Source organism: Galleria mellonella, unplaced genomic scaffold (genome assembly GCF_026898425.1).
Source record: "Galleria mellonella isolate WM207_F2 unplaced genomic scaffold, CSIRO_AGI_GalMel_v1 utg33, whole genome shotgun sequence".
In the NCBI taxonomy this organism is placed as follows: Eukaryota; Metazoa; Arthropoda; class Insecta; order Lepidoptera; family Pyralidae; genus Galleria; species Galleria mellonella.
In genome coordinates, this window is record NW_026442079.1 from 3,133,895 (window position 1) to 3,155,251 (window position 21,357).

A 21,357-nucleotide genomic window follows, 5' to 3' on the forward strand; every position below is an offset into this window, starting at 1 on the left:
TGTAGTGTAGTCTTTGGCGGTAATTAGTTCACTACATACAACAACAACTTACTCTACGTTTTACGTGAAATTCACTGCATTATATTTTTTTGCAGATAGAAATAGACGCAGAAAGAAGTATGTATGAAAGTGAAAAGAAGCAATGAGTCACAATATTAATTTGTAAATAAAAAGATAACACATCAATATATTCCATTTTATTATAAAAGTTTATGTTTTGATTAGACGTCAATTTCGAAAAAAATAAAGGATATTACCACTCTTAAATAGCGATTAATATTCTACTAATGAAAGTTTGTAAAGATGTTTCTATATTTGTTACTCAATAATACTTAAACGGCTGAACAGATTTGAATGAAATTTATGACTCGGATGGGATATCCTTACACATTTTATATAGTGATTTACGTAGGCTGGCAAGGCTACTGGAAACAGTGGTATTATAAATGTGAAAGTTTGTAAAGGGAGATGTTTATTACTCAATCATACATAATGGCTGACTGGATTTTAGTACACGAGTAGGTTGTCGCATAATTTAACACATATGGTACGATTAGTACTTAATAATAATTATACTGGAAGTTGTATGTTAGTCTCATCATCATAGGTTCTCAACAGGGTCGAATTCGCACTCCCTTGGGCGCTGTTGTTTTCCATATCCAGATAATAAAATCCAGTATGTTTGTTCCATATGACTTCCATGGCGGTCTCAGAAACAATTATGGGCCTTAAAATATTTTTATAAAATAAACACGATTGTATGAAAATATTGAATTAAAAGCGTTCCATGATAGCCTTTATAGAAGGTTGTGATAACTCTAAGAAGACAAAAGTCTAAAGGTACAGTGCAATGTTGAGATCATTAGCAGTAATTATTTCATAGGCTACTTTGTGTCAAGATCAATGCATTTAAGTTTCTAGTCCAATGTTCAATGGCCTAAGTTCGTTTACGTTTTTCCATTTGTATGAATTTATGTTCACTTATATAGATATTACAATATCTGTGACGTGTTCTAGTGTAGTTACATGTTATCATCATATCATTGGCGCACGGTCATGACAGTGAAGCGTATCATAAAGATAACGTTAGGGATTAGTAAGAAATGCTATTACACCTACACGAATCAATACCTCGAAATGTTTTTTTCTTTCATCGAGGTGCAAACAGTAAGAACAATTTTTACTTCACTGAAATATCGAGGATTGTATAGACTGGCATAATACTAGCTGTTACATAGAATAACTGATCGTCGTGGCCTAATGTTTTTAAATGTGATTTCATATCTGACCAACATAAAGAAAAAATTTTCGTGTCACAATGTTCCTTCACATTATTTCCAAAACAGCTCAACCGATTTTAATGAAATTTTGTAAATGTGCTCAAAGTTAAAATATTTTTTATCCTAATAAGAAAAAAAAAAACATGGATGCAGTAAAGGGTAAAATTTGGTCTGTTTAGTCAGTACACCTGTAATAATTTTCCAGTGGTGATAAGCATCGTAGCTCCTGTCCCGTTGTGATGGCAAATCTGCTCGGTAGAATGTAGGCAGTAACCCGAGCACATATTCATCACAATAGTGATTACTATACCGGAAGTTATTTATTTATTTGTAATAAAATATCTATATATAGAAATAGTTTTTTTCTGACTCTATCTGCATATATTTTTTGGAATTACAATAACGAGAATAACTAAAAATATTATTTACTGGTACAGGGGGTTATTACTGGTACATTTAAGGTTGCCATTGTGACCGTGTTACGAAATTTGCCTAAATATTATTAAATATCTACTTGCAATAAATGCAGTTGATATGTTCAGCAGTGGATTATTATCAGTTGGCGACTGATATAGTATGGCAGGAGTGGCCGACTTGACTAGACTCAAGATTTACTGTTAACTGGCGAAACTTTGTACGATGTACCAATTACATGAACTTTCAAATGAAACAACATAGTTCAGTACACAATTATTGTAGTATTGTAATATTTTTTATTGTATTAAAAGGAAAAAAATAAAATAAAACTGAAAATTATTCTTAGTAACTACTTATTTATATTATTGCATTGCATTTGAACATTTTCCGCTAGATTAGCAAAATATTATGTTTTTTGTCTTGCCACGATCGACTGGACCGGTTGGCCATACCTGTGGTGTGGTATGGTAATACAGTAGCAAGTATGGTTCCCGCCGTCCCGTAGATTCATCAACTTAACAGGTGATGGCTATCAATGCAAAAGGATTTAAATTTTATCACAGTATTACAGTTTTTTCATGATATCCGAATTACATTTGATAAAACAATAATAATAATTAGAGAATATATATACCTACTTTATTAAAATGAAGGCGACACATGGGCTCCTCTTGAGTTGTTAGTATCTAACATTGGGGCCGATTCTATGGTGCCATTTCTCTAAACCTTATGTTTAAATTTAATAATTTCGCGATATTTATGTTTATGAGCCGTAATAAATTAAAATTACAATTATTTTTGATTCAATGAAAGTCTCGCTGTGATATAAAGTTGAAATTTTATTTAGAGATAGGTTTAAATAGTGTTTTAGAATCGACCTCAATAGAAAATAGACTCTGAAGATCTCTTTCTCAGGAAAGTAAAATCTATCAACAAAAAAAGTTGTGTCTATCGTCTGTGGCGATTGCTACAGGTTTCATATTAGGTGAGTTGCATGCTTGTTTCCCACTTTTCCACATAAAAAATAATAAACTAATGGGCTTAAGTACATTATACAAGATGAATTTCTGCCTATTCGTAAAGACCTGGCGCCTGTTATAGTACACATTCGAGTAAATTATAAGAGCGTCCGTCTTAGTAGTTAACTATCTGTAAAAAAACATTTTTTTTTTACAAATCATATCTAAATTTATCAATCACGCAGTTGGTGACAAGCCAACTATAGGTCGAAATATCTCAGATACGATATCACAGCGTATCACATGATCGTGTACCCTTCATTTTGCGTCCAAATTAGCGACAATTTTACACGCCGGAGCCAGGCGAATATACGGAACGCTTAAATGCGTGTGTGAATCTATCATTGTAACAACATAATATATGCGTCACACAAATGCGGTGATGATTGCAGTCTTTTTTTTTAACAAAGGAATGTTTTACTATGACATTGAAATAAGGTGGAAATACGATAATACCTACTGCAACCGAAGTCATTTGATCAATTTATTTATTTATTTTAAGTACTAAATTACGTACATGCATATACGTACATACACAATATCCATTATAAATATAATCATCATATAAGCCATTATTTGTCCACTGCTGAACATCGGCCTCCCCATAGAATGTCATAATAAACGGGGCCATTCCTTATGAGTTTTGTGGGGGATTTGTCAACAGACAGGCCGCCCTTGGCAGGCGGGTTGGTAACTGTAGTTTGTCTTTTGATGTTTTATGGTAAGAGGGACGCTGTTACCAGTCCCTCGACCATTAAATTTCCTTAGTTGCCTCTTACGCCACACACGAGAAAGGAGGTGATGACCCATTCTATGTCGGGAATACACGGCATTTATATACATACCTATATGTTATTAAAATTGTGTTTTTAAGAATGACAATGCAATGGTAACCCTGCCCGCACTATCTAGTATAAGTGCGGCTTTAAAGAATCCATCAAAAAATTAATCATGATGGCTTTTAGAGAGAAACGATTGTAGCTGGTCGCTACCTCGGATACATTCCTCTATAGGTACCATACACTTAGTATAATGTACTATTAGGTATCAAGCATTCATAGCGTCTATTATTTTGAGACTTGAACGTAGGTAGAATAGTGATATGGAGTGATTTTAATTATTTAGAGGTAAAGGTTTGGTAATAAAAAAAATTAAGATACTGTCTATACATAAACTGGGCTTTCAGCTCATACGTTTGGTTCAAACTGGCTCTTATGTTGGTAATAATGTACTTTTTAGCTAAACGCTTAACTGTTATTACTAAAATTACATACGGGGTCTAGTAATAAAACAGTACAATAAACTAATTATTATTTTATTACTTTACTACGTATCTAATAGATACACATCTGTACTAAAGTAATCGTAATTGGCTCTTTCTATAATTTCTACGTAATGTACAAATTTTGTAATCCTAATTACACGTAATATCTTAAATTAGTTGTAAATTAAGAGTTTAATTTCGCTACTTGGAATGTAAATTTTTCAATTCATTTAAACCACATGACATTACTCTTATTTTTCGTATAATATTTACTATAATACTTATATTGCTATTAAAATCTAATTATCTATTTGCCCTAATGTTATATACGGGGTCGTTCACGCAAATCTCGCGTGCTTTGGACATTGGATTGGTCAAGTTTATTGTGTAACATTGAAATAATTTGGCTCGAGGTACAAAGTCATGTCTATAAAAAATATAGGAAGCATGGAGCATTCAGGTATAATCTGTCTGTATATTTTTAAGGCCTAGATAGATAAGACATTTTATAATTGGAATTTGGGCGTTTTTTATAATTAGAGTTCGATATTCAGTTGTTAGTTAACTATAGAAAACTGGTTTTGTGAATTTTGAAGTCAAATAAGATTTGAGAATCGCTGTCACATTACAATCGCTTGCGATTTACCTACCTACTGGGTAATATGAATATGATACTATTCGACGTTTGGCGAGGAATTAAACTAATAGAATTGACAAATCACATAAATTAGATTTTTTTAGGACTAATATTTTTTTGTACGCTATCGTTACGTCGCTGATATTACACTTACGATGAGTTCTTATTTATAAAAAATCATAAAGCCGGTTAGCCTACACGCGGCGCTATATACTGTAACGTACATACAAATACTCGTAAAACAATGCTTTCTTTTCCTTTGCAGTTTGGTAAAAATAAAGGTCCTGAACTGGTCAATTGAGAATGACCATGAAGAAACTACATTCTCAAAAATTATTTCAATATTTACCAATTGATAGGTACTATATTCATAAATGAAATTCATTGTACTATTTAAATTTTGACTCTATATTCTCAGGCGTATTGGGATATACCTCTTTTTAATATCGTGACATTGAAAAATATTATTATTTTGTAAAATCTAAGACAATAAATAATATACTTTTATGTTCAAAATTAGCATAGACTTATATCTATTATTGACAACTTAAAAAACTTTCTTCAGTCTTGTTTTATTTGGTCACTTGGTGCGACTTCTGGTTCATTTGACATTTGACATTCTGCTGTTTCCAATTTTATCAATTTTGATCTTCCTGGGAGTTTCATCGTCGAATATTCAGGTTCTATGGTAAAAGCTTTATCAGAGCTCTCATCCATTTCAAATTCTTCTAGTATCTCCCCAAAAGATATCATTTTACCACTTGGATGTCTGATTGTGTCAAGACTTTTTTCTATTGGTATTGTATTGGCTATACTTTGACAGCATACTCTCCATTCGTCAACCATAAGAAGATGTTTGCTTAGATCCCAGCCTAAAAACATATTTTTTATAAAAGGAAAATTCCAATGAGCTCAAATTGTTAAGGATGGACATTAAAATTAGGGGGTTATTAAGATTGCAAATGTAGCTTAAGAAGGTTTTTTGGAAAACTTTAAGAAAAAGAAAATGTGTTAAAAATTTGGGATGCAAAATTTTTTATAATTTAGTTATTTGACTAATATAATAAAATTGTAATCAGACGTTTCTACATAGGATATATTTAAGACTAATATAATATATAAATAAGGGGTCTTAATAAAACCAATAAAAACCAAAATAATATTTGTTAGAAATTTTGTTTGTCTGTATGTATTTGTTTCGGTAGCATCAGCAAAAATTACTAAATCAAATTGGGTGCGGTTTTCATAGTTGTGTTTTAACTTATGATTTCACTTAAAATCTAATGGTATGCTTTATCTTGATCCGCACTCTAGAAGCGGCCAATTTTATTAACTTTCCTACTTCTGAAATCCATGCGTACCAAGTGGTGGGCAAAAACCTAGTTATAAATATAAAAATAGATACATAGCTTTACCTTTTACATTAAAGTACTTCTTTAAATAACAGAATGAAATTATTATTTCTTGTTATTGTTGTTAATGTAATTTAAAAAAAGCAATATTTTGTTTTACCGGTATGTGCTAATCCTCTTCTTATTCTGAACCATTCTTTTTGTACTATTTTGTCTACATATATCATAAGATCTTGCGAGGGCTCGTATTGGAATCTACTAAAAGACGAAGAATTTGAATTTTCCGCTGGTTCACGACTCCACTCCGCCGATTGCAATGTGTGACATACTTGTGCGAATGGACGTGGATCTACTGAATTGCGATATATAGACTGAAAGGAAAATAAAATTTTATTAATATGACAGGAATGACTTGGTTAAAAATTAATCATCAATCAATAAACAAAAGAATTTTACATGATTTTAAACAAAAGTTGCAATAGTAGACATTTTGCATATTGGCTTAAAAGATCTTATTTGAAAATAAAACTCGCTAAATATCGATTCGGACTTTCTATATCAATTTTATATTAATAAAAGTTTAAAGGAGTAAAAAATTACAAATGAATTTCTATATGAATAGAAGTGTTTGCATCATCTATCTCTAACTATGCCTGCAGTTGTATAAAATATTCATTGATTTACAATAATTTATTCAAAAACTTACCAATGGATAGTCGTTTATAGCGCATACTATAATAGACAGTAATACGGCATGGAAATAGGAACATAGTATGTCATCAATCACTGCCTCGTCTTTTAATAATACATACATCTTTCGTTTACTAATATTTGGAAGTAATAAGTATTTTTTATCATTATAAACTTCAGTGATTTTTCGCAAGTATGCAGCGCTTGGTTGTTGATTAATTATTTTTTTTATGGAATATCCTAGTTTAATTTGAAATCCACACAGTCTTAAGTCTGCAAATTTATAATACTCAAAATGTAAATAAAATTAAAATAATATTGAATTAATTTTTTTTCTTAAAATCTAATATTTACCTAATAAATTTGGTCCCAACTGATAAAATATTATTGGTTCATTACGATTAATCTCACAAGGATTTGCAATGATTTCTTGTTTTAAATAAATATCTATTACTTGTAAGAATCTAGGCTCGTTTAAAGTCCTCAAACATACAGCTCTCACAGCGAAGTAATTAAAAATTATGTGAAGTATCATCATTAGGATAAAAATTATGATGGAATTCCTGTAAAAGTAGTAAAGTGAATAAAATATTAACATTACATATAAACTTACAATAAGTATGTGGTTTTATAATGCGAAAACATACAAAGCTAAATTATTATTATTTCTTTCTATTTTAAAGAAAGAGAAAGTTATTTTTTTTAACGGGTGATGATGGAATTATAGTCCCCCTTGTGCTATTGGTATACACTGTCGTGGCATCAGAGAATGATGATAGGTGATAAAATGATAAGTCAGTTAGCAATTAGGTAAGAAATATAATAAATAACAATAATAAATTGTAATTACCCAAATAAACTAATGATGAAAAGAGCTGTAATAGAGGCAATTAAATTGACTGCTGTCTCCTGTGCAGAATCTTTCGCAGATACATCAGCCATGTTACCTCTTATGGCATGATGTTGCGTCATGGCTGCTCTTGTCGCTCCGCCTATGTGGAGGTACATCAGGTAATATTAATAAAAAATGCTGTATAATTTGCAGTTATTAAAGGTTGTCTGGAAGAGATTGCTTAGCGATAAGGCCGCCTTTTGTATCACTTCTCATTAATATTTACTGTATTTGTTATTTCTCTTTTTACTTGGTGCAATAAAGTGTAAATAAATAAATAAATAAATTAATAATAAAATCTAGAAAAAAAGACACCAAACAAAAGGAATAAAATTACACAAAAAAGCAGTGTTAAAAATATGAATAGGAAGAAAATAAGTTACAATGTCGACCAATAGAAAAGAAAGGAAAAAAAATGTATTATGGTCATGATGGATTGACGTGTCAATGGCAAACTATTGTTATAGCCCCATATGATACATAGAATTAAGTATTACACATACAGACATATTTGAATCGTGTAGGGATTGGAGTATTATTAATAAATAGATATCCAAATTAATGGAAAATTTATAATTAGATGGTGCATCAAAAACATAAAATTTTACAACTAGGATGAGCACAAAGAAGGGATTTTCTGAAATTTCCTGGGAACGGGAGATGATGAATTGGCAGTGACTGTATTTTTTACTGTAAATAAAAATTGTAACTTTATTTATAACAGCCCAAAAGTAGTTAGGTAAAAAATTTGAAATTAATATACACAAAGTTTATTATTTTTATTAATAGTGACAATATATTATATTATGTAGTTTTATTAATATATCAATGGTTTTAAAATGAAAGCAATGAGATAATAAAATCATCACTGAGGCGCCAATTCCCTAAAACTATCGGTAAACTTCAAATTTTAATTCAAAACAAAATATTTATTTTTAGGACCAATATGAAGCAAATTTCCAATAGAAATAATCCAAAATTATTATAAATTGAGTTTATAATAATCTATAAAACAGTAATTTATTAAATAATTAGGTTAATAAATACGTTAAAAGAAATGGCATCTCAGAATCGACAAAAATATTTGATAATACATTTTGTCCATATTATGTGATAATTCCATTAATATGTAACAACAAGCTAATAAAATATTACAAATAGACAAACACACTTGCATTTATAATATCAATAATAATATTTAATTTTGCTCACCAGCAACACCAACTATGGCCTTCATTACAGTGCTTACACACAAAGCGAATGTTGTATAGTTCTTGAATAATGGCAAAGCAATTTCAATACACATTGCTGCATCATTTAATGTATCTGCATATAATCTCCATTTTTTACTATAAGCATCTAAATATGTTCTGTAAAATAAAATATATATAAAAAATAATAAACATATATAAATCAAAGGAATTGTGATCTAGTGATGATGATTTATAGACCTTGAAGTTTGAATTTAATCAACAGTGATTCAATATTGCAGTTAGGGCCATATTTAAATGTTTAATAATATTGTATTTTTTATGTAAAGCAAATCAAGACTTTATATTGGGCTTCTCTGTCTATATTATACAAACCAAGAGATATTTTATAATAGATACTTCCACTCCTGTTTAATGTTTGAGACTATAAGTGTACTTCTTTATCGTCAAAATGATATGATATATAATAGTACTGTATTTTCATATTGTAACTATATTATAATTAACAATTTTCTACTTATATAATTTTTTATTATAAACTTCACAAGTATATTTTCTTACTAGTGAGAACTGCAATATTTACTAACCCATGGCTAAATGCAAACAAAATTCTTCCTAGGTGTCCACATCCATCTTTTATTACCCAGGTGACAGTAGCTGCTAAAGGTGTGGCACTGGTATCTCCTACTCCGACACCTCGTAGTACTTCTTGAGTAGCTAAGATACCTGGAAATTAGGAAAAAGGAATATTTTGTTGCAAAAAAATATATACAAAATGAGATAAATCATGAAAGTTTAAAAAAGAGATACAGGGATAAACATTACATATATTACTTAGTCATTTGATAGTATAATAAAAAATGCATGTGTAAATATCAATCATTGCCATTGGTACTTAGTTCTCTCCATATTGGTATTTGTATCAGAGTAAGTAAATTCAGAGGTAAGCCTTTATAAATACTACATCTGAGTTTGTATAAAATCTTATTTACACATATCATATATTAATATAAGTAGTAAGATGCTGATGACGATTGTTTTTGTCTACCTGTAATAGTACTGCAGAAAGCCTGAGCAGTGTCCCAAACTTGGTAGGATATGTAATCCTTGCTAACACTACCAGGATAGCCCTGCGGCAGGAAAACTCTTGTGAACCAGCCGAGCACATCACTCAATTTTTCATCATCCACTATTACAATATTTCCTTGCTCTGCAATGTATGTTATAATAATAAGTAATACATTTGATTAGTTTTATATTTTTTAATTACTTAACAATTACATGTATACTAAGCAATTGGTAATTTAATATTACAGAATCTCTATATATTACACAGTTTAAAATAGGAATATTACTGATACTTCGGGAACTATACAACATTTGCTTTGTTTGTATACTCAGAAATAGATTTAGTTAAAGTTGAACAGGTCAGTGGATACCCTTAGTGGCAGTTGTTAGAGTTGTGGTGTATGGTTAGGGGCACTATAGAAAAGAATTATAATAAAAAAAAATTGTTTTACTAACAAATTGGGATAAAAATTTTGATGAATTTTTCAATGTCGCAATAATGCCATTTTTATGAGCCCATCAGGGTCCCTTGAGGGGATTAATTTTTGTCATATGAATTTTTTCTTGCATAGACCGAAATGTTTGTGTCCCTATAACTCAGAAATAGTCCATTTCTGTTGGATTCCATTTAATATCATTGTCACATGAAAAAATGTCATATGACCAAAGCAAAATTTTTCTAAGTTTCTAGTCTATAGCGTCCCTAAGTATATACTCTAACCATCGAATGGACAAATAAGACACCGGTTTCGTGGCAGTAGGAGGAAAAGACATTGTTTAGAGTGTTAGCTATTATTAGCATAGCTTATTGTTAAAAAGGGCTATTATTTATACTTTAAATTAGTTTGTAAGGCTAAAAAAATATTAAATTAAATCTTTTTCGAGAAAATAAGCAATCTTGCGGACAGACATCTGCTTACCTGGTGGCTTTACATAGAAACGTTCCTTTGAGGTAGAGCCGTATTTTTCTTTCAGTAATATTTCTCCTTCATGTATGATATACATAATAAGAGTTAAAATAACAACTTTTTTATTTTAAAATAATTTTGATGAGAACAATGTAGAAGATGAGATCAAAGTAGGTTAAATTATAAAACTATATTATGGAAATAAGAACTGTTTACTGACAAAATAAGTGAAAAGTAAATTCGATATTTCATTTCAGAAAAAAATGCTTCACTCACAAATTCATAAAATGTGAATTTATCTGGTAATTTTTTTAATGTTTTACTTAGTTGGTATAATTTATAATACTAAAATATTCAAAAAGCAAGCAATAGCAATTAAGTATTATTTATATGAGGTTGTCACTGTCACTTGATTTTGGGCACTTGACAATGTATTGGTAGTGACACTTGCTACTTGATCTATAGATGTTCAATTCGATTAATTGTAGTTAGCATCAAATATTTCGGAATAGAATAAAAAATCTTGTTCTTGTATAAATAACAGGTAAATAAATTGTTCTAGTTAATAATAAAAAGACGGAGCAACCATTACTGTATTTAATTATATATTAGAGAGATATTTATGATCGTGTATGGAGACATTTTGTCTATGATCTTGACCAAAGTTTAAAGTTTAGTGGTTAGTAAATATGTTTACCGAAACTTACTTCGAAACGAAGTAGGTATATTCAAAAAGTCTATGGCTGAGTGTTTTTGTTTTCTCATTATTTTCTCTTTCTTTGAAATTTATTATTTTAAAATTTACCAATAAAACAAAGAGTCATATTTATACGGTAAATCGCTATGTAAAATCAGTAGGTTAGTACTTGGTAGTAAATCAATATGTGAGGATATTCATGCGAAATGGCTGTGAATCCGAACTTGATTAAGGAAGATAACAGCAATAATTCCAGTGTCAAACTTGAAGAGGATCTTGATGAACTTCAAATATCTACAGTCAATGATAATGATATTGATGATGGTGCATTAGACAAACGAGTGAGTTCAAAGACTACTGAACTAGCCAAGTTTTCTGCAGTAGGGCAGCGTTCCTATGCACCTGTTTTTGGTAGTGTCGCAGTGTCTAACTCTGAAAATGTTCAGTTTGGTGACACTACACATTTTCATGGTCCTGTAACTATCATCCATAACAACAATGGTGTCGAAAATGTGTCATATATGCACTCAGAAGACGAGAATCTGCCTGAACGAGAAAAATATTCAACAACAACGAAATGTGATGAATCCGGTATGTTGTAATTTTTTTTAAGCAGCTTTTATATATTATAGTGATTCTATATGAAATTATTGTTTATGCTTCTTATTTCAAATGAATTAGACTTTGAATGGTGAATATATCACACACAGATTAATAAAAAATAAAATAGTACTTATGGTGGAATCCCTGCAGAACATTATGATCCTTCATGGATAGTTGTATGAGGTAGCTCCAAGTTGTTCAGTATGCTACGGAGAGGGTTATGTTCAGAGTTTTATTATGTGTAAAAATTCCAAAGGAAAATATCTGCTGCAGGACCAAAGTGACCAACATAGATTAAGGATAAACAAGTTGTAACAGCTTTATTATTTGATCAAAGAACTAACTGATGGCAAATGCAGATGAATGTAGTATAGGATTAAATAGAGTGATAACCTCAAATATGCTGCAGAAAGGCAATGGTTTTAGCTGGAAGATCATTTTGTATGGTAGTCCATGAAGAAGGTTTATGTCCAGCCGTGGATAATTAACAGCAAGAATGATGATAATGATAACTTAGAATGTAAACTTTGTTTTGTTTCAGTTGTCAAAAAGTTTTATGTTCACTCCTGGGTGAAGGTTGTAGTCTCTGCAGTATGTGTCATTCTAATAGCAGTTACATGTGCTTTAGCTCTATTAGTACAAGGTAACAAAAATAGTTCAAATGAAACTGTATCCGATATGGAAGCGGACACACCATGTAAGTATAATTTTATTAAAACACAAGAATTTTCATACAAGTAGTTTTTTTTTTATTAGGTATTTAATTTACCTTTTTTAACTTCCACCCTAATCTAATTATTCTCTGTATAAAACTGTTGAGAAATTTGAGTTGTTTACAGTACACATAACTATTACTATAGCTAATAATAATAGTAATATATTAGTAAATAACAATAATCCATACAAAATTAAAGAAAGTAAATAACAATAATCCATACAAAATTAAAGAAAGTAAATAACAATAATATAATTTTATAATGCAGCGTCATTATAATATCTATGCCTGTAATAATATTTAATCACCAATTCTTTGATAATATTGAAGCTTTTTAGGCCATTTTTAACAGAGTTAAAGATTTTTGTATTTTATATTTTTTATTAACCTGGTATTTTATACAATATCTAGGTATATAATAGGTATCTATGTGTATATATATATATATATATATATATATATATATATATATATATATAGACCAGAAAGGATTTCTGTTGATTATTGATAATCAACACTATGAAATAATAAAAGATAGAAGAAAAAATGCAAAAACAATATATTTGGGCTTTTTAAAATAAATTTTACATATATCCTATGAACCAGCAGGTATTCTGTATTATTTCTGGGTATTGTATACATCATCTAGATAAAGTGTATAATGGGTTAGAGTATATCCTATCCTTCTTATTATCCTTATCAAAGTCCTTGACCCATAGTGCCCATTATGGGCCAAGGACTTTGATGAGTTTTTTGATGTTACAATAATCCTATTGTCATGCGCTCATTGGATAGGCTTCTCTGAGAAGATCAACTTTGGTCATGTGAAATTTTTCAGTTTCCGTTTCCGAGATAATATAAAAATAGGCTCAAACATTTCCGGGACTTAGAAAAAGATAGATATATTTCAGAAATGGAGTGATTCACAAAGAAATATATAGAATACCTTAATTATACAAATTGTTAGTAACAATTACATAACTAACATATTATACGAAGAGAATGTGTTGCTTCTTAGTAAAATGACTTACAAACTTACTTTTCCTTATGGGCAAAAATATGCATAACGTTCCTAACATAGATCACATGGTAAATCATTATGATTTTATTATTTCAGACTATACAAGGGTGGTGGGAGTATGTCATGACAATTTTCAATTGATCATGTTTACAATCATGGTACCTTTAACAATAATATTGATGTTATATTCATTACTAACACCTCAAACCTTGGACTTTGATAAGAAAAGAAAATTCCATTCCACGATTAGTACAATTGAAGAATTCGAAAATCGCATGACAAAAAATGCTAAAAGGAAAGGTATGATCCTATAGTTTCAATTGGCTGCATATGTAATATTTCTTATACTACATCTGCTCGGAAAGTGATTTTTTCCCAAAACTAGGAAGATTAATTTTAATTAATAATAATTATTAATTAAAAAATAATAATTAAGTTTAAAACAGTAGTAGGCAATTTCATAATTAGAAGGTATACATTTTCTCAGATTGGTAGTTATAAAATTAACATAGTATCAGCAAAAAAGTCATTATTACTAATTAATTTTTTTTTTTAATAGAGAACCCGAGTTGTTTATTATTTATAAAATTAATTTTATAAGTCTTAAAATGGAGTTAAATAAGCACCTACTCAAACCATGGAGTGAGTGGTATAAGTGTAGGTAAGATGGGAGAAAATACTTAAGCTGTGAGTTGGTAGTTTGTATTTCTTTTTTGCACAATAAGTACAATTAAAGGTATGGAGGATTTATTATTAGACTTTAATATATGCAATTAATTAAGGAAAAGGGTTGTGTTAAAATATCCCTGTAGATGTGGTATAAAGAATTAAGTATGATTCTCAACTCATGTATTTATGCCATCTTTTTAACTTGGGTGTCAAATATCACATTCATTGGTAATCGGTCACTTCCATTCATCTTATTTAAGGTATACCATCTAACCTTTTGATTTATTATTATATAAGTATTAACATGCTCTAGAAAAAGTTGGTAAACAGCATTACTTACAACTTATAACATAGAATGTAATATTTAAAATAAAAATGTTTATTACATTTGCCAGAGGAAAATTTAATAAATATCAATTAGTATGCTGTGCCATTATTCTCATGTTTGGTTGAGTACTAATTTCATGAATTGTAATAGTATTGGCAGCATTGTTACTATAATTTTACAACAGTTATTGCTAAGCTAGTACATTCAAAAACTCCTCTGAATTAGAATGTGTGAGAATTTCTAATTTCTCAGAATTCTTCATATATTTGTTCCTAACAAAATGAAATTTATCTTGAGGAGATATTGTAAAATAAAATTTCCAAATTAAAAACTATAATAAACAGATATTTGGAGATTTTTTTATATAATATATAAAAAAATATATAATATAATATATTAACAGTAAACCAATTTGTGAATTAAATATGTATTAAAAGTTATATTGTAGTTTATTAAATTAAATTTAATCTTTTGCCAGGTAATTTAATATATGACATAAATGGAGATATAAGATAACTAGTGATTAATTACGTAATTGTAAAAACTAATTCACCCTACTAACAATCCCCTATATGAACACTGAAATGACTGTGAATTTTATTGCAGAGGTATCATTTTAAATTTTTAGTTACATTGTTTGATATATAATCCATATTTAAGAAAGTTAAGTGTAAAATATTATCTATGTATGTCACGATGATGTTTATTTATAATGAACACTTGATTTTCAGCGGACACTTTGTTGATAGCGCCAAACCACTTGAGGATAGTTTCAAGGACGGACTGGCTCGCTCAGCCTGTAGAAAATGAGCTTGATAAGATTCGTCAACCGGTGCCATGGGTTATAATAACGCACACAGCTACGGAAAGTTGTCACTCGCAGGTGTGTAAAAAATTTATGTGTTGATTATATAAATAAATTTATATAATTAAAATGTATAATATAAAATATGCAGGGCGTAGCTAATCCTTTGGCTTAAATTTTTGTTTGTCATAATGAAACTCCTGATTTTAAATATATACAATCGGGAATTGATATAATAAGGATTATGTTGTCTGCTGATTAAACACATCTCACCTATGTAGATTTTTATTTCATATATAAATATATGGTTGGAAGTAAAAATATAAAATATGTTTCAATTATTACAGAGCGAGTGCGTACTTCGCGTCCGGCTGATACAAATGTTCCACATAGAATCCAGAAATTGGGATGATATCGGTTATAATTTTTTGGTCGCAGGCGATGGTTCCGCTTATTATGGACGTGGGTGGGATTATATCGGAGCACACACGCTAGGATATAACCGTTACAGTATCGCTATTGCCTTTATAGGCACGTTCAACAATGAAGCGCCACCTAAAAAACAAATTGAAGCTTGTGAGAAACTTATTAAACTCGGGGTACACTTAGGTAAACTGTCAAAAGACTACAAATTGTTCGCCCACCGGCAGTTGGCATCTACATTGAGTCCTGGTGATAAATTGTTCGATATTATTAAGACTTGGCCTCATTTTGTAAAAGATGCTTCAAATATCTCAGAGCTTATTCCAAGTTATTGATTTTCATATAACTAGTTTTTTAAAAAGTGATTTGGGCATTATCACAAATAAACTAAGTACGAATGAAGATGACCTCGTTGTATTAATGAATACATTATATATATTATGGTTTTATTATAACTTCACATTTTTAAGGTTTGTTCACAATATTATTGCTTAGCGAATTTTAAAATATATAGTTATTTTTTTTGCTAATATTTATGTTTTCAATTTGAAATATACTTATTTTAAACCCTTATTGGGTTGTTTCTACAATTAAAGTTAAATTTAATAAGTTGTAGAAACAACCCATAATAAGGATGTTTCAATTTTCTTTTTCGACAGACTAATAATTAAATATATATACTAAAGAAAGAAAGATAAGGAATATGTTTCCAATGTGATAAAGTAGACTTCCTCACACAAATGGTGCGCTCAATATTATTAAGTTATTAGTGTTTTGATATTATAAGGGTAATGTTAAGTAGTGTATAGTAGCAAAAATAATGAAAAGATATATTTAATGATGTGATTTATCAATACGTAGCGTATATATTAAAATATGGGTTCTGTTAAAGAAAATTAAGTTGTTCAACAATTGTAAATTGTTATTAATTTGAAATGAGAGAACAAATTGTATTTGTATAAGTGTTCTATTAAATTTCAAATTAATGAACAGGGTATGATCTCGGTGCTATTAGTGTTTGTATATAAAAACATTTTGTTTAAATGGCATTTACCAAATAGTTTATAAATACTTATATATAATGTTATACTTTTTCCTTGTGATTAAGGTGCTGCTCCCTAATAGATAAAATATTTTTAATTTAGTTTTATTTTGCTTTTTCCTAACATTATGTATTTTTTATTTGGTCAATATAGTTATACAAATTAAGTTTAGCCTCGATAAGTAAGTTAAAGCTAATTTAAGAATGAAGATTCTTCTCAAACTGGTTTTACCTTACTAATATCTAGCTTTGGCGACATTATTTTAAACGAGATGTTACCGACAAAACTCTTAATTAAAATACCTATTAAGAAAGCAAACAGGTGGTGATAAATTGTGTAATATATTTTTGCTGTGAGAATAATTCTTATATTGAATTATGTATATGTTTTTGCTTACTGCTATTCATTCTTCATTAAAATAATAAATAAATATAATATTCTTATTAACAGCTATCGATATATGGATATATTACATAACAGCAATTTGCTCAATTAACAAAAAAAAAGAAAAAATAAACAATGCAAATGTGATATTGCTTTGTGCTTTACTTTTTGTATAGTTAAATAATTATATTTTTATGTTATTTTTGTAGGATAATTTAGACTCTCTAGCAATGAAATGAAATTAATAAATTACATTTAGTCATCTAAAAATTATTGCCTATCATTTCAGTGTCTTGTCCTTTACACAATTTGCTAAATTTCAGCTTTTACATTTTGACATATTCTAATTTGTGTTGAATTATGCGAACATTTATTATACTTAATCAGTTCTTAGTATTTATGAGTAATATTTCTGGTTAGGTTAGTTACCTTGTCTTTATTTGATGGAGTCAATACTAAAACATTTTTATTTAAACCTACCTCTGCAATGCACATAGTTATGATTTAAATTACGATAGATTATGAAATGTATTTCTTTAAAATTATCCCTAATATTAGTTACCTAATTATAAACAAATTAGACATTTTTGAATTGCCCAATATTTGGATTAATGAAATTGAATGTAAATAAACATGCTTATGGATAGGGTAGAAATTGGCCTACTGTCACTAGTTTTAATAATTTTTTAGTATTTTACGATATCTATAGATCGCACACATCAATGAAAATCTCTTTCGAATTATATAGAGGTTGCAAAATAAAAAATGTTGTTTTTAGGGTTCCGTACAAAAAAAGTATAAAGGACGACTTTGTACGTCTGTCCGTCCATCTGCTACAGCGCTGTATCTCGGCTACTATTATATATTAATATTACCGATTTGAAATTCAGAATAGTTATACTTTTTGTTGACCCATACATATTGCAATGGAAATAATGTAAAAAAATGTTTATTTAAAAAAGTAGACCCCTTTTTTTATATAACCACCGAAATAAACACACAAAAGAGGTATTCAGATTTTCAAAATGACCTACTGAGCTAAGTGGGGTGTCATATGAGAGAGTTTTCAAAACATGCACATTTTAAAACTGATTTATATACTGCGTAGTTTTAGAAAATATGAGAAAAAAGCTATTCTCTTATGGTCGTTCTCACTCTTTGCTTTAGGTTGGAATAACTTAAGTAGGTTGTGTACTAAGCTGTATAAGTTACTTTAGTTTTTTAACTATCCCGCGGGAACTCTTTAATTATCCGTCATTAAAAATATCTAAAATATTGACCGGGGATAAGGTACATCTGTGCAAAATTTTATTTAAATCGGTCTAACAGTTTAGAAGATTGGCCAGTACAACCAGACAAATAGAAACAAAAATATTTAAAAAAAATCTGGATGTCATCTACCAAATCTCATAGTGATTGTTTAAGACATTAAGGCGCTATAAGATAACAAACAAACAAACTCACTTTCACATTAGTATGGAACCCTAGGCGGATGAGTTCAACTCTCACCTAACCGGTTTTTCCTTCGAGATCTCTTCCGAATTTCGGCCTTATTCTTGCTTTATATGACTAGATAGAATTTTCGAAAATAATATATATGGTAGCTTTATACAGGTAAAATTGTTTTTTTACTCGGTTGAGTAATATTTAAGTTGGATTTTAATGGCTACATTACAAACAAAGAAACAAATCTTTCTTCTTTATAATATTAGAATAGATAGGTATTGACGCATAAAAGATTATTTTCCAGGATGGCTTGGTTTGAAAATAGAATTATGTATTATGTATTTTTTGTAATATTTTTTCGTATACCTAAAATCTTTACACGCATGTCCTAGGACATAGTTTCTCAACCGAGGGATTCACGTTTGTTATTAAAGGGCGTCGCAGTTTGTTGAAAAATAAGACCTTGAAAGATTCTTTTAACTTAGTGATGCGCGACTTTACTAATTCGACTACTATTTATTTGACTGAGCAATTAATTCGAATTATTTATTATGTTGTTAACTGGCTGATTTTTGTTCTTTTTTTAATAATACGATACTAGTAACGTGACCTAATAATTTCATGTTATGCAACCACGTCTCAACTTTTAGTTTCCGGGTATCACTTACGTGACCTATGATGGGGAATTTTTATACTTTTATAATTCTGTTAACCCTTTGGGTACTTTATTCGTTAATTCTAGCTCTTAAAGCCAGTTGTTGGACAAATTTTATTTAATGGGTTGTAAACCATTGTAAATAATTGTAAACCAGATTTATGAAAATGACATTTTTATTATGTACTTACTTCTTAAGGAAATTATAATAAATGTAATATGATCAAGAATAGAACATTTTTTTATCATAAAAATTTTAGTAAATTTGTGTACCACTATGGAATTATAAATAATAAAAAAAATTATATATGTTATATTAATAACAATATGTAAGTTATTATATTATACAATAGTTTCCTTTACATTGATGTATTTTTTTAATCATCCAAGAATTAAAGTGCTGTTAATAGGTTACGGTAACCGCTTATCAGGCGAGCCGTATGCTTGTTTGCCAACTCAGTGGTAGAAAAATTTACTAAATTAAGCGTTGTGTAAATTCGTTAAAAAAGTAGTTGCATTTGTTTTAATATTTAACATAATTATTGTTTGTTATATGATATTGTTACTTTGAAAAGATATTGTGTATATAGTCTTTTAAATCATAGATTTATTATAAGAATTTTCACTTGAGACTGTTATATTTGTCATAATATCCCAGGAATATATGTAAAATCACAATGTAATTGAGTTTCGTGTAAATATAGATATTATGAAAGAAAACCTGTTTATTTATTATTTTTATGCATTTAGTTATAATAAGAGCTCTACCGACAAGAGTGCAGCTCTTAAATAGGATAGATAAATATATTCTTTATAACCTCTGCTTATGAATATTTTTGGCAAGATCCCGTGCTCTATGCTCAAAATCAAACAAATTCTTGAATATGTCTCAAAAATATTAGCAAGTTTGCATATTATAATATTATTCACTTATTTAGTACCTTTATATATTTATATTTTTTAGTACGTTCTTTTTTTGGTATTTGGTGAGCAGTATTTATTATTGAATTATGTTAAACCCGAATTTTGGAAAATTTGTGCTTATACTTAATAAAAAGTCCGTGAAAAATTGTTTACCTTTAAACTTAACAGCTAAGCTATGCGTTTTCAGAAAATATAAGAAAGTTTTGTTGAAATTACGATAGAAACTCAAATCGAAACCTTCGACCAATTATTACATTTGTGATTTGTACTACTATTGAGTATCAGCTATGCCAGGACAATGGATAAAAGTTTATAATATGCATTTTGCCAAGCTTAACATATGTATGTTAAACGTGGGCATTTAGATTATATAGATAGAGTGTCAAAAAGGGTTTGTAGCTAATTGTCAAATTAGCTCACTTTTTTATCAGTGTTCTTTATACTTACGCATATAATGTATCTTGAGGTATCCATATTTAATTATTTACTAAATAAAGTAAAAAAACTGTATTACTTTTATAAAATATAAAAGTTATAAAGGGATTATTCATAACCATTTATCACGCAAAATTGTATGAAAAATTTGACCCGCTTTTTTTGAAGCATTTGTATGGAGACACTCTATCTACACTCCTCGCAAAAATTAAGGGAACATAAAAATTTTTGAAATTTTTCGGTGATTTTCAACAGGCTGTATTTCAGTGAAAAATAATCGTACAGGAAATTTAAAAAAAAGGTTTTGAAGCTTGAAAACTCTAGTTTTCAGATTTTTTGGTGAAAAAATTTTTTGAGCTCCGGTTTCCATGCAATTCTTAAACAAAGCTGAAAATATTTTTTTTCTAAATTTTCTAAGTTTCGTTTTTCACTCTATGGGCATGGAAAAATTTTTTCGAGCTACTCTATTGT

General features: G+C 29.1%; 2 protein-coding genes across 3 annotated transcripts; one reads left to right on the forward strand and one right to left on the reverse strand.

Moving 5' to 3' along the window:
- Positions 1 to 4,014: 4,014 nt before the first annotated feature.
- LOC113519137 (RUS family member 1) lies at positions 4,015 to 11,122 on the reverse strand. Its single transcript, XM_026904196.3, has 9 exons — positions 10,751 to 11,122; positions 9,811 to 9,972; positions 9,350 to 9,488; positions 8,764 to 8,921; positions 7,510 to 7,651; positions 7,014 to 7,222; positions 6,676 to 6,932; positions 6,130 to 6,340; positions 4,015 to 5,489 (listed from the first exon to the last, which is right to left on the reverse strand). Exons 1-9 carry the CDS (start codon positions 10,833 to 10,835, stop codon positions 5,179 to 5,181), a joined length of 1,674 nt encoding a protein of 557 aa, XP_026759997.2. The 5' UTR covers positions 10,836 to 11,122; the 3' UTR covers positions 4,015 to 5,178.
- Positions 11,123 to 11,422: 300 nt separating this feature from the next.
- LOC113517613 (peptidoglycan-recognition protein LE-like) lies at positions 11,423 to 17,696 on the forward strand. 2 transcript variants are annotated; one of them, XM_026902349.3, is made up of 5 exons: positions 11,423 to 12,026; positions 12,580 to 12,735; positions 13,871 to 14,074; positions 15,503 to 15,654; positions 15,924 to 17,696. In XM_026902349.3, exons 1-5 carry the CDS (start codon positions 11,642 to 11,644, stop codon positions 16,332 to 16,334), a joined length of 1,308 nt encoding a protein of 435 aa, XP_026758150.1. In that variant the 5' UTR covers positions 11,423 to 11,641; the 3' UTR covers positions 16,335 to 17,696. The 2 variants fall into 2 exon arrangements, with proteins under 2 accessions (XP_026758150.1, XP_026758158.1); XM_026902357.3 differs by lacking the exon at positions 13,871 to 14,074.
- The last annotated feature ends 3,661 nt before the right edge of the window (positions 17,697 to 21,357 follow it).

What these genes read in the sequence shown, in the direction of transcription:
- LOC113517613 (XM_026902349.3), top strand. Translation starts at nt 11,642, where the DNA reads ATGGCTGTGAATCCGAACTTGATTAAGGAAGATAACAGCAATAATTCC. An exon ending in AAAAAATGCTAAAAGGAAAG is followed by an intron (nt 14,075 to 15,502) that starts GTATGATCCTAT and finishes CTTGATTTTCAG; the next exon opens with CGGACACTTTGTTGATAGCG. An exon ending in CGGAAAGTTGTCACTCGCAG is followed by an intron (nt 15,655 to 15,923) that starts GTGTGTAAAAAA and finishes CAATTATTACAG; the next exon opens with AGCGAGTGCGTACTTCGCGT.
- LOC113519137 (XM_026904196.3), bottom strand. Translation starts at nt 10,835, where the DNA reads ATGTATATCATACATGAAGGAGAAATATTACTGAAAGAAAAATACGGC. An exon ending in TTTCTGCAGTACTATTACAG is followed by an intron (nt 9,489 to 9,810) that starts GTAGACAAAAAC and finishes CCTAATTTCCAG; the next exon opens with GTATCTTAGCTACTCAAGAA. An exon ending in TTGTTTGCATTTAGCCATGG is followed by an intron (nt 8,922 to 9,349) that starts GTTAGTAAATAT and finishes TTTATTTTACAG; the next exon opens with AACATATTTAGATGCTTATA.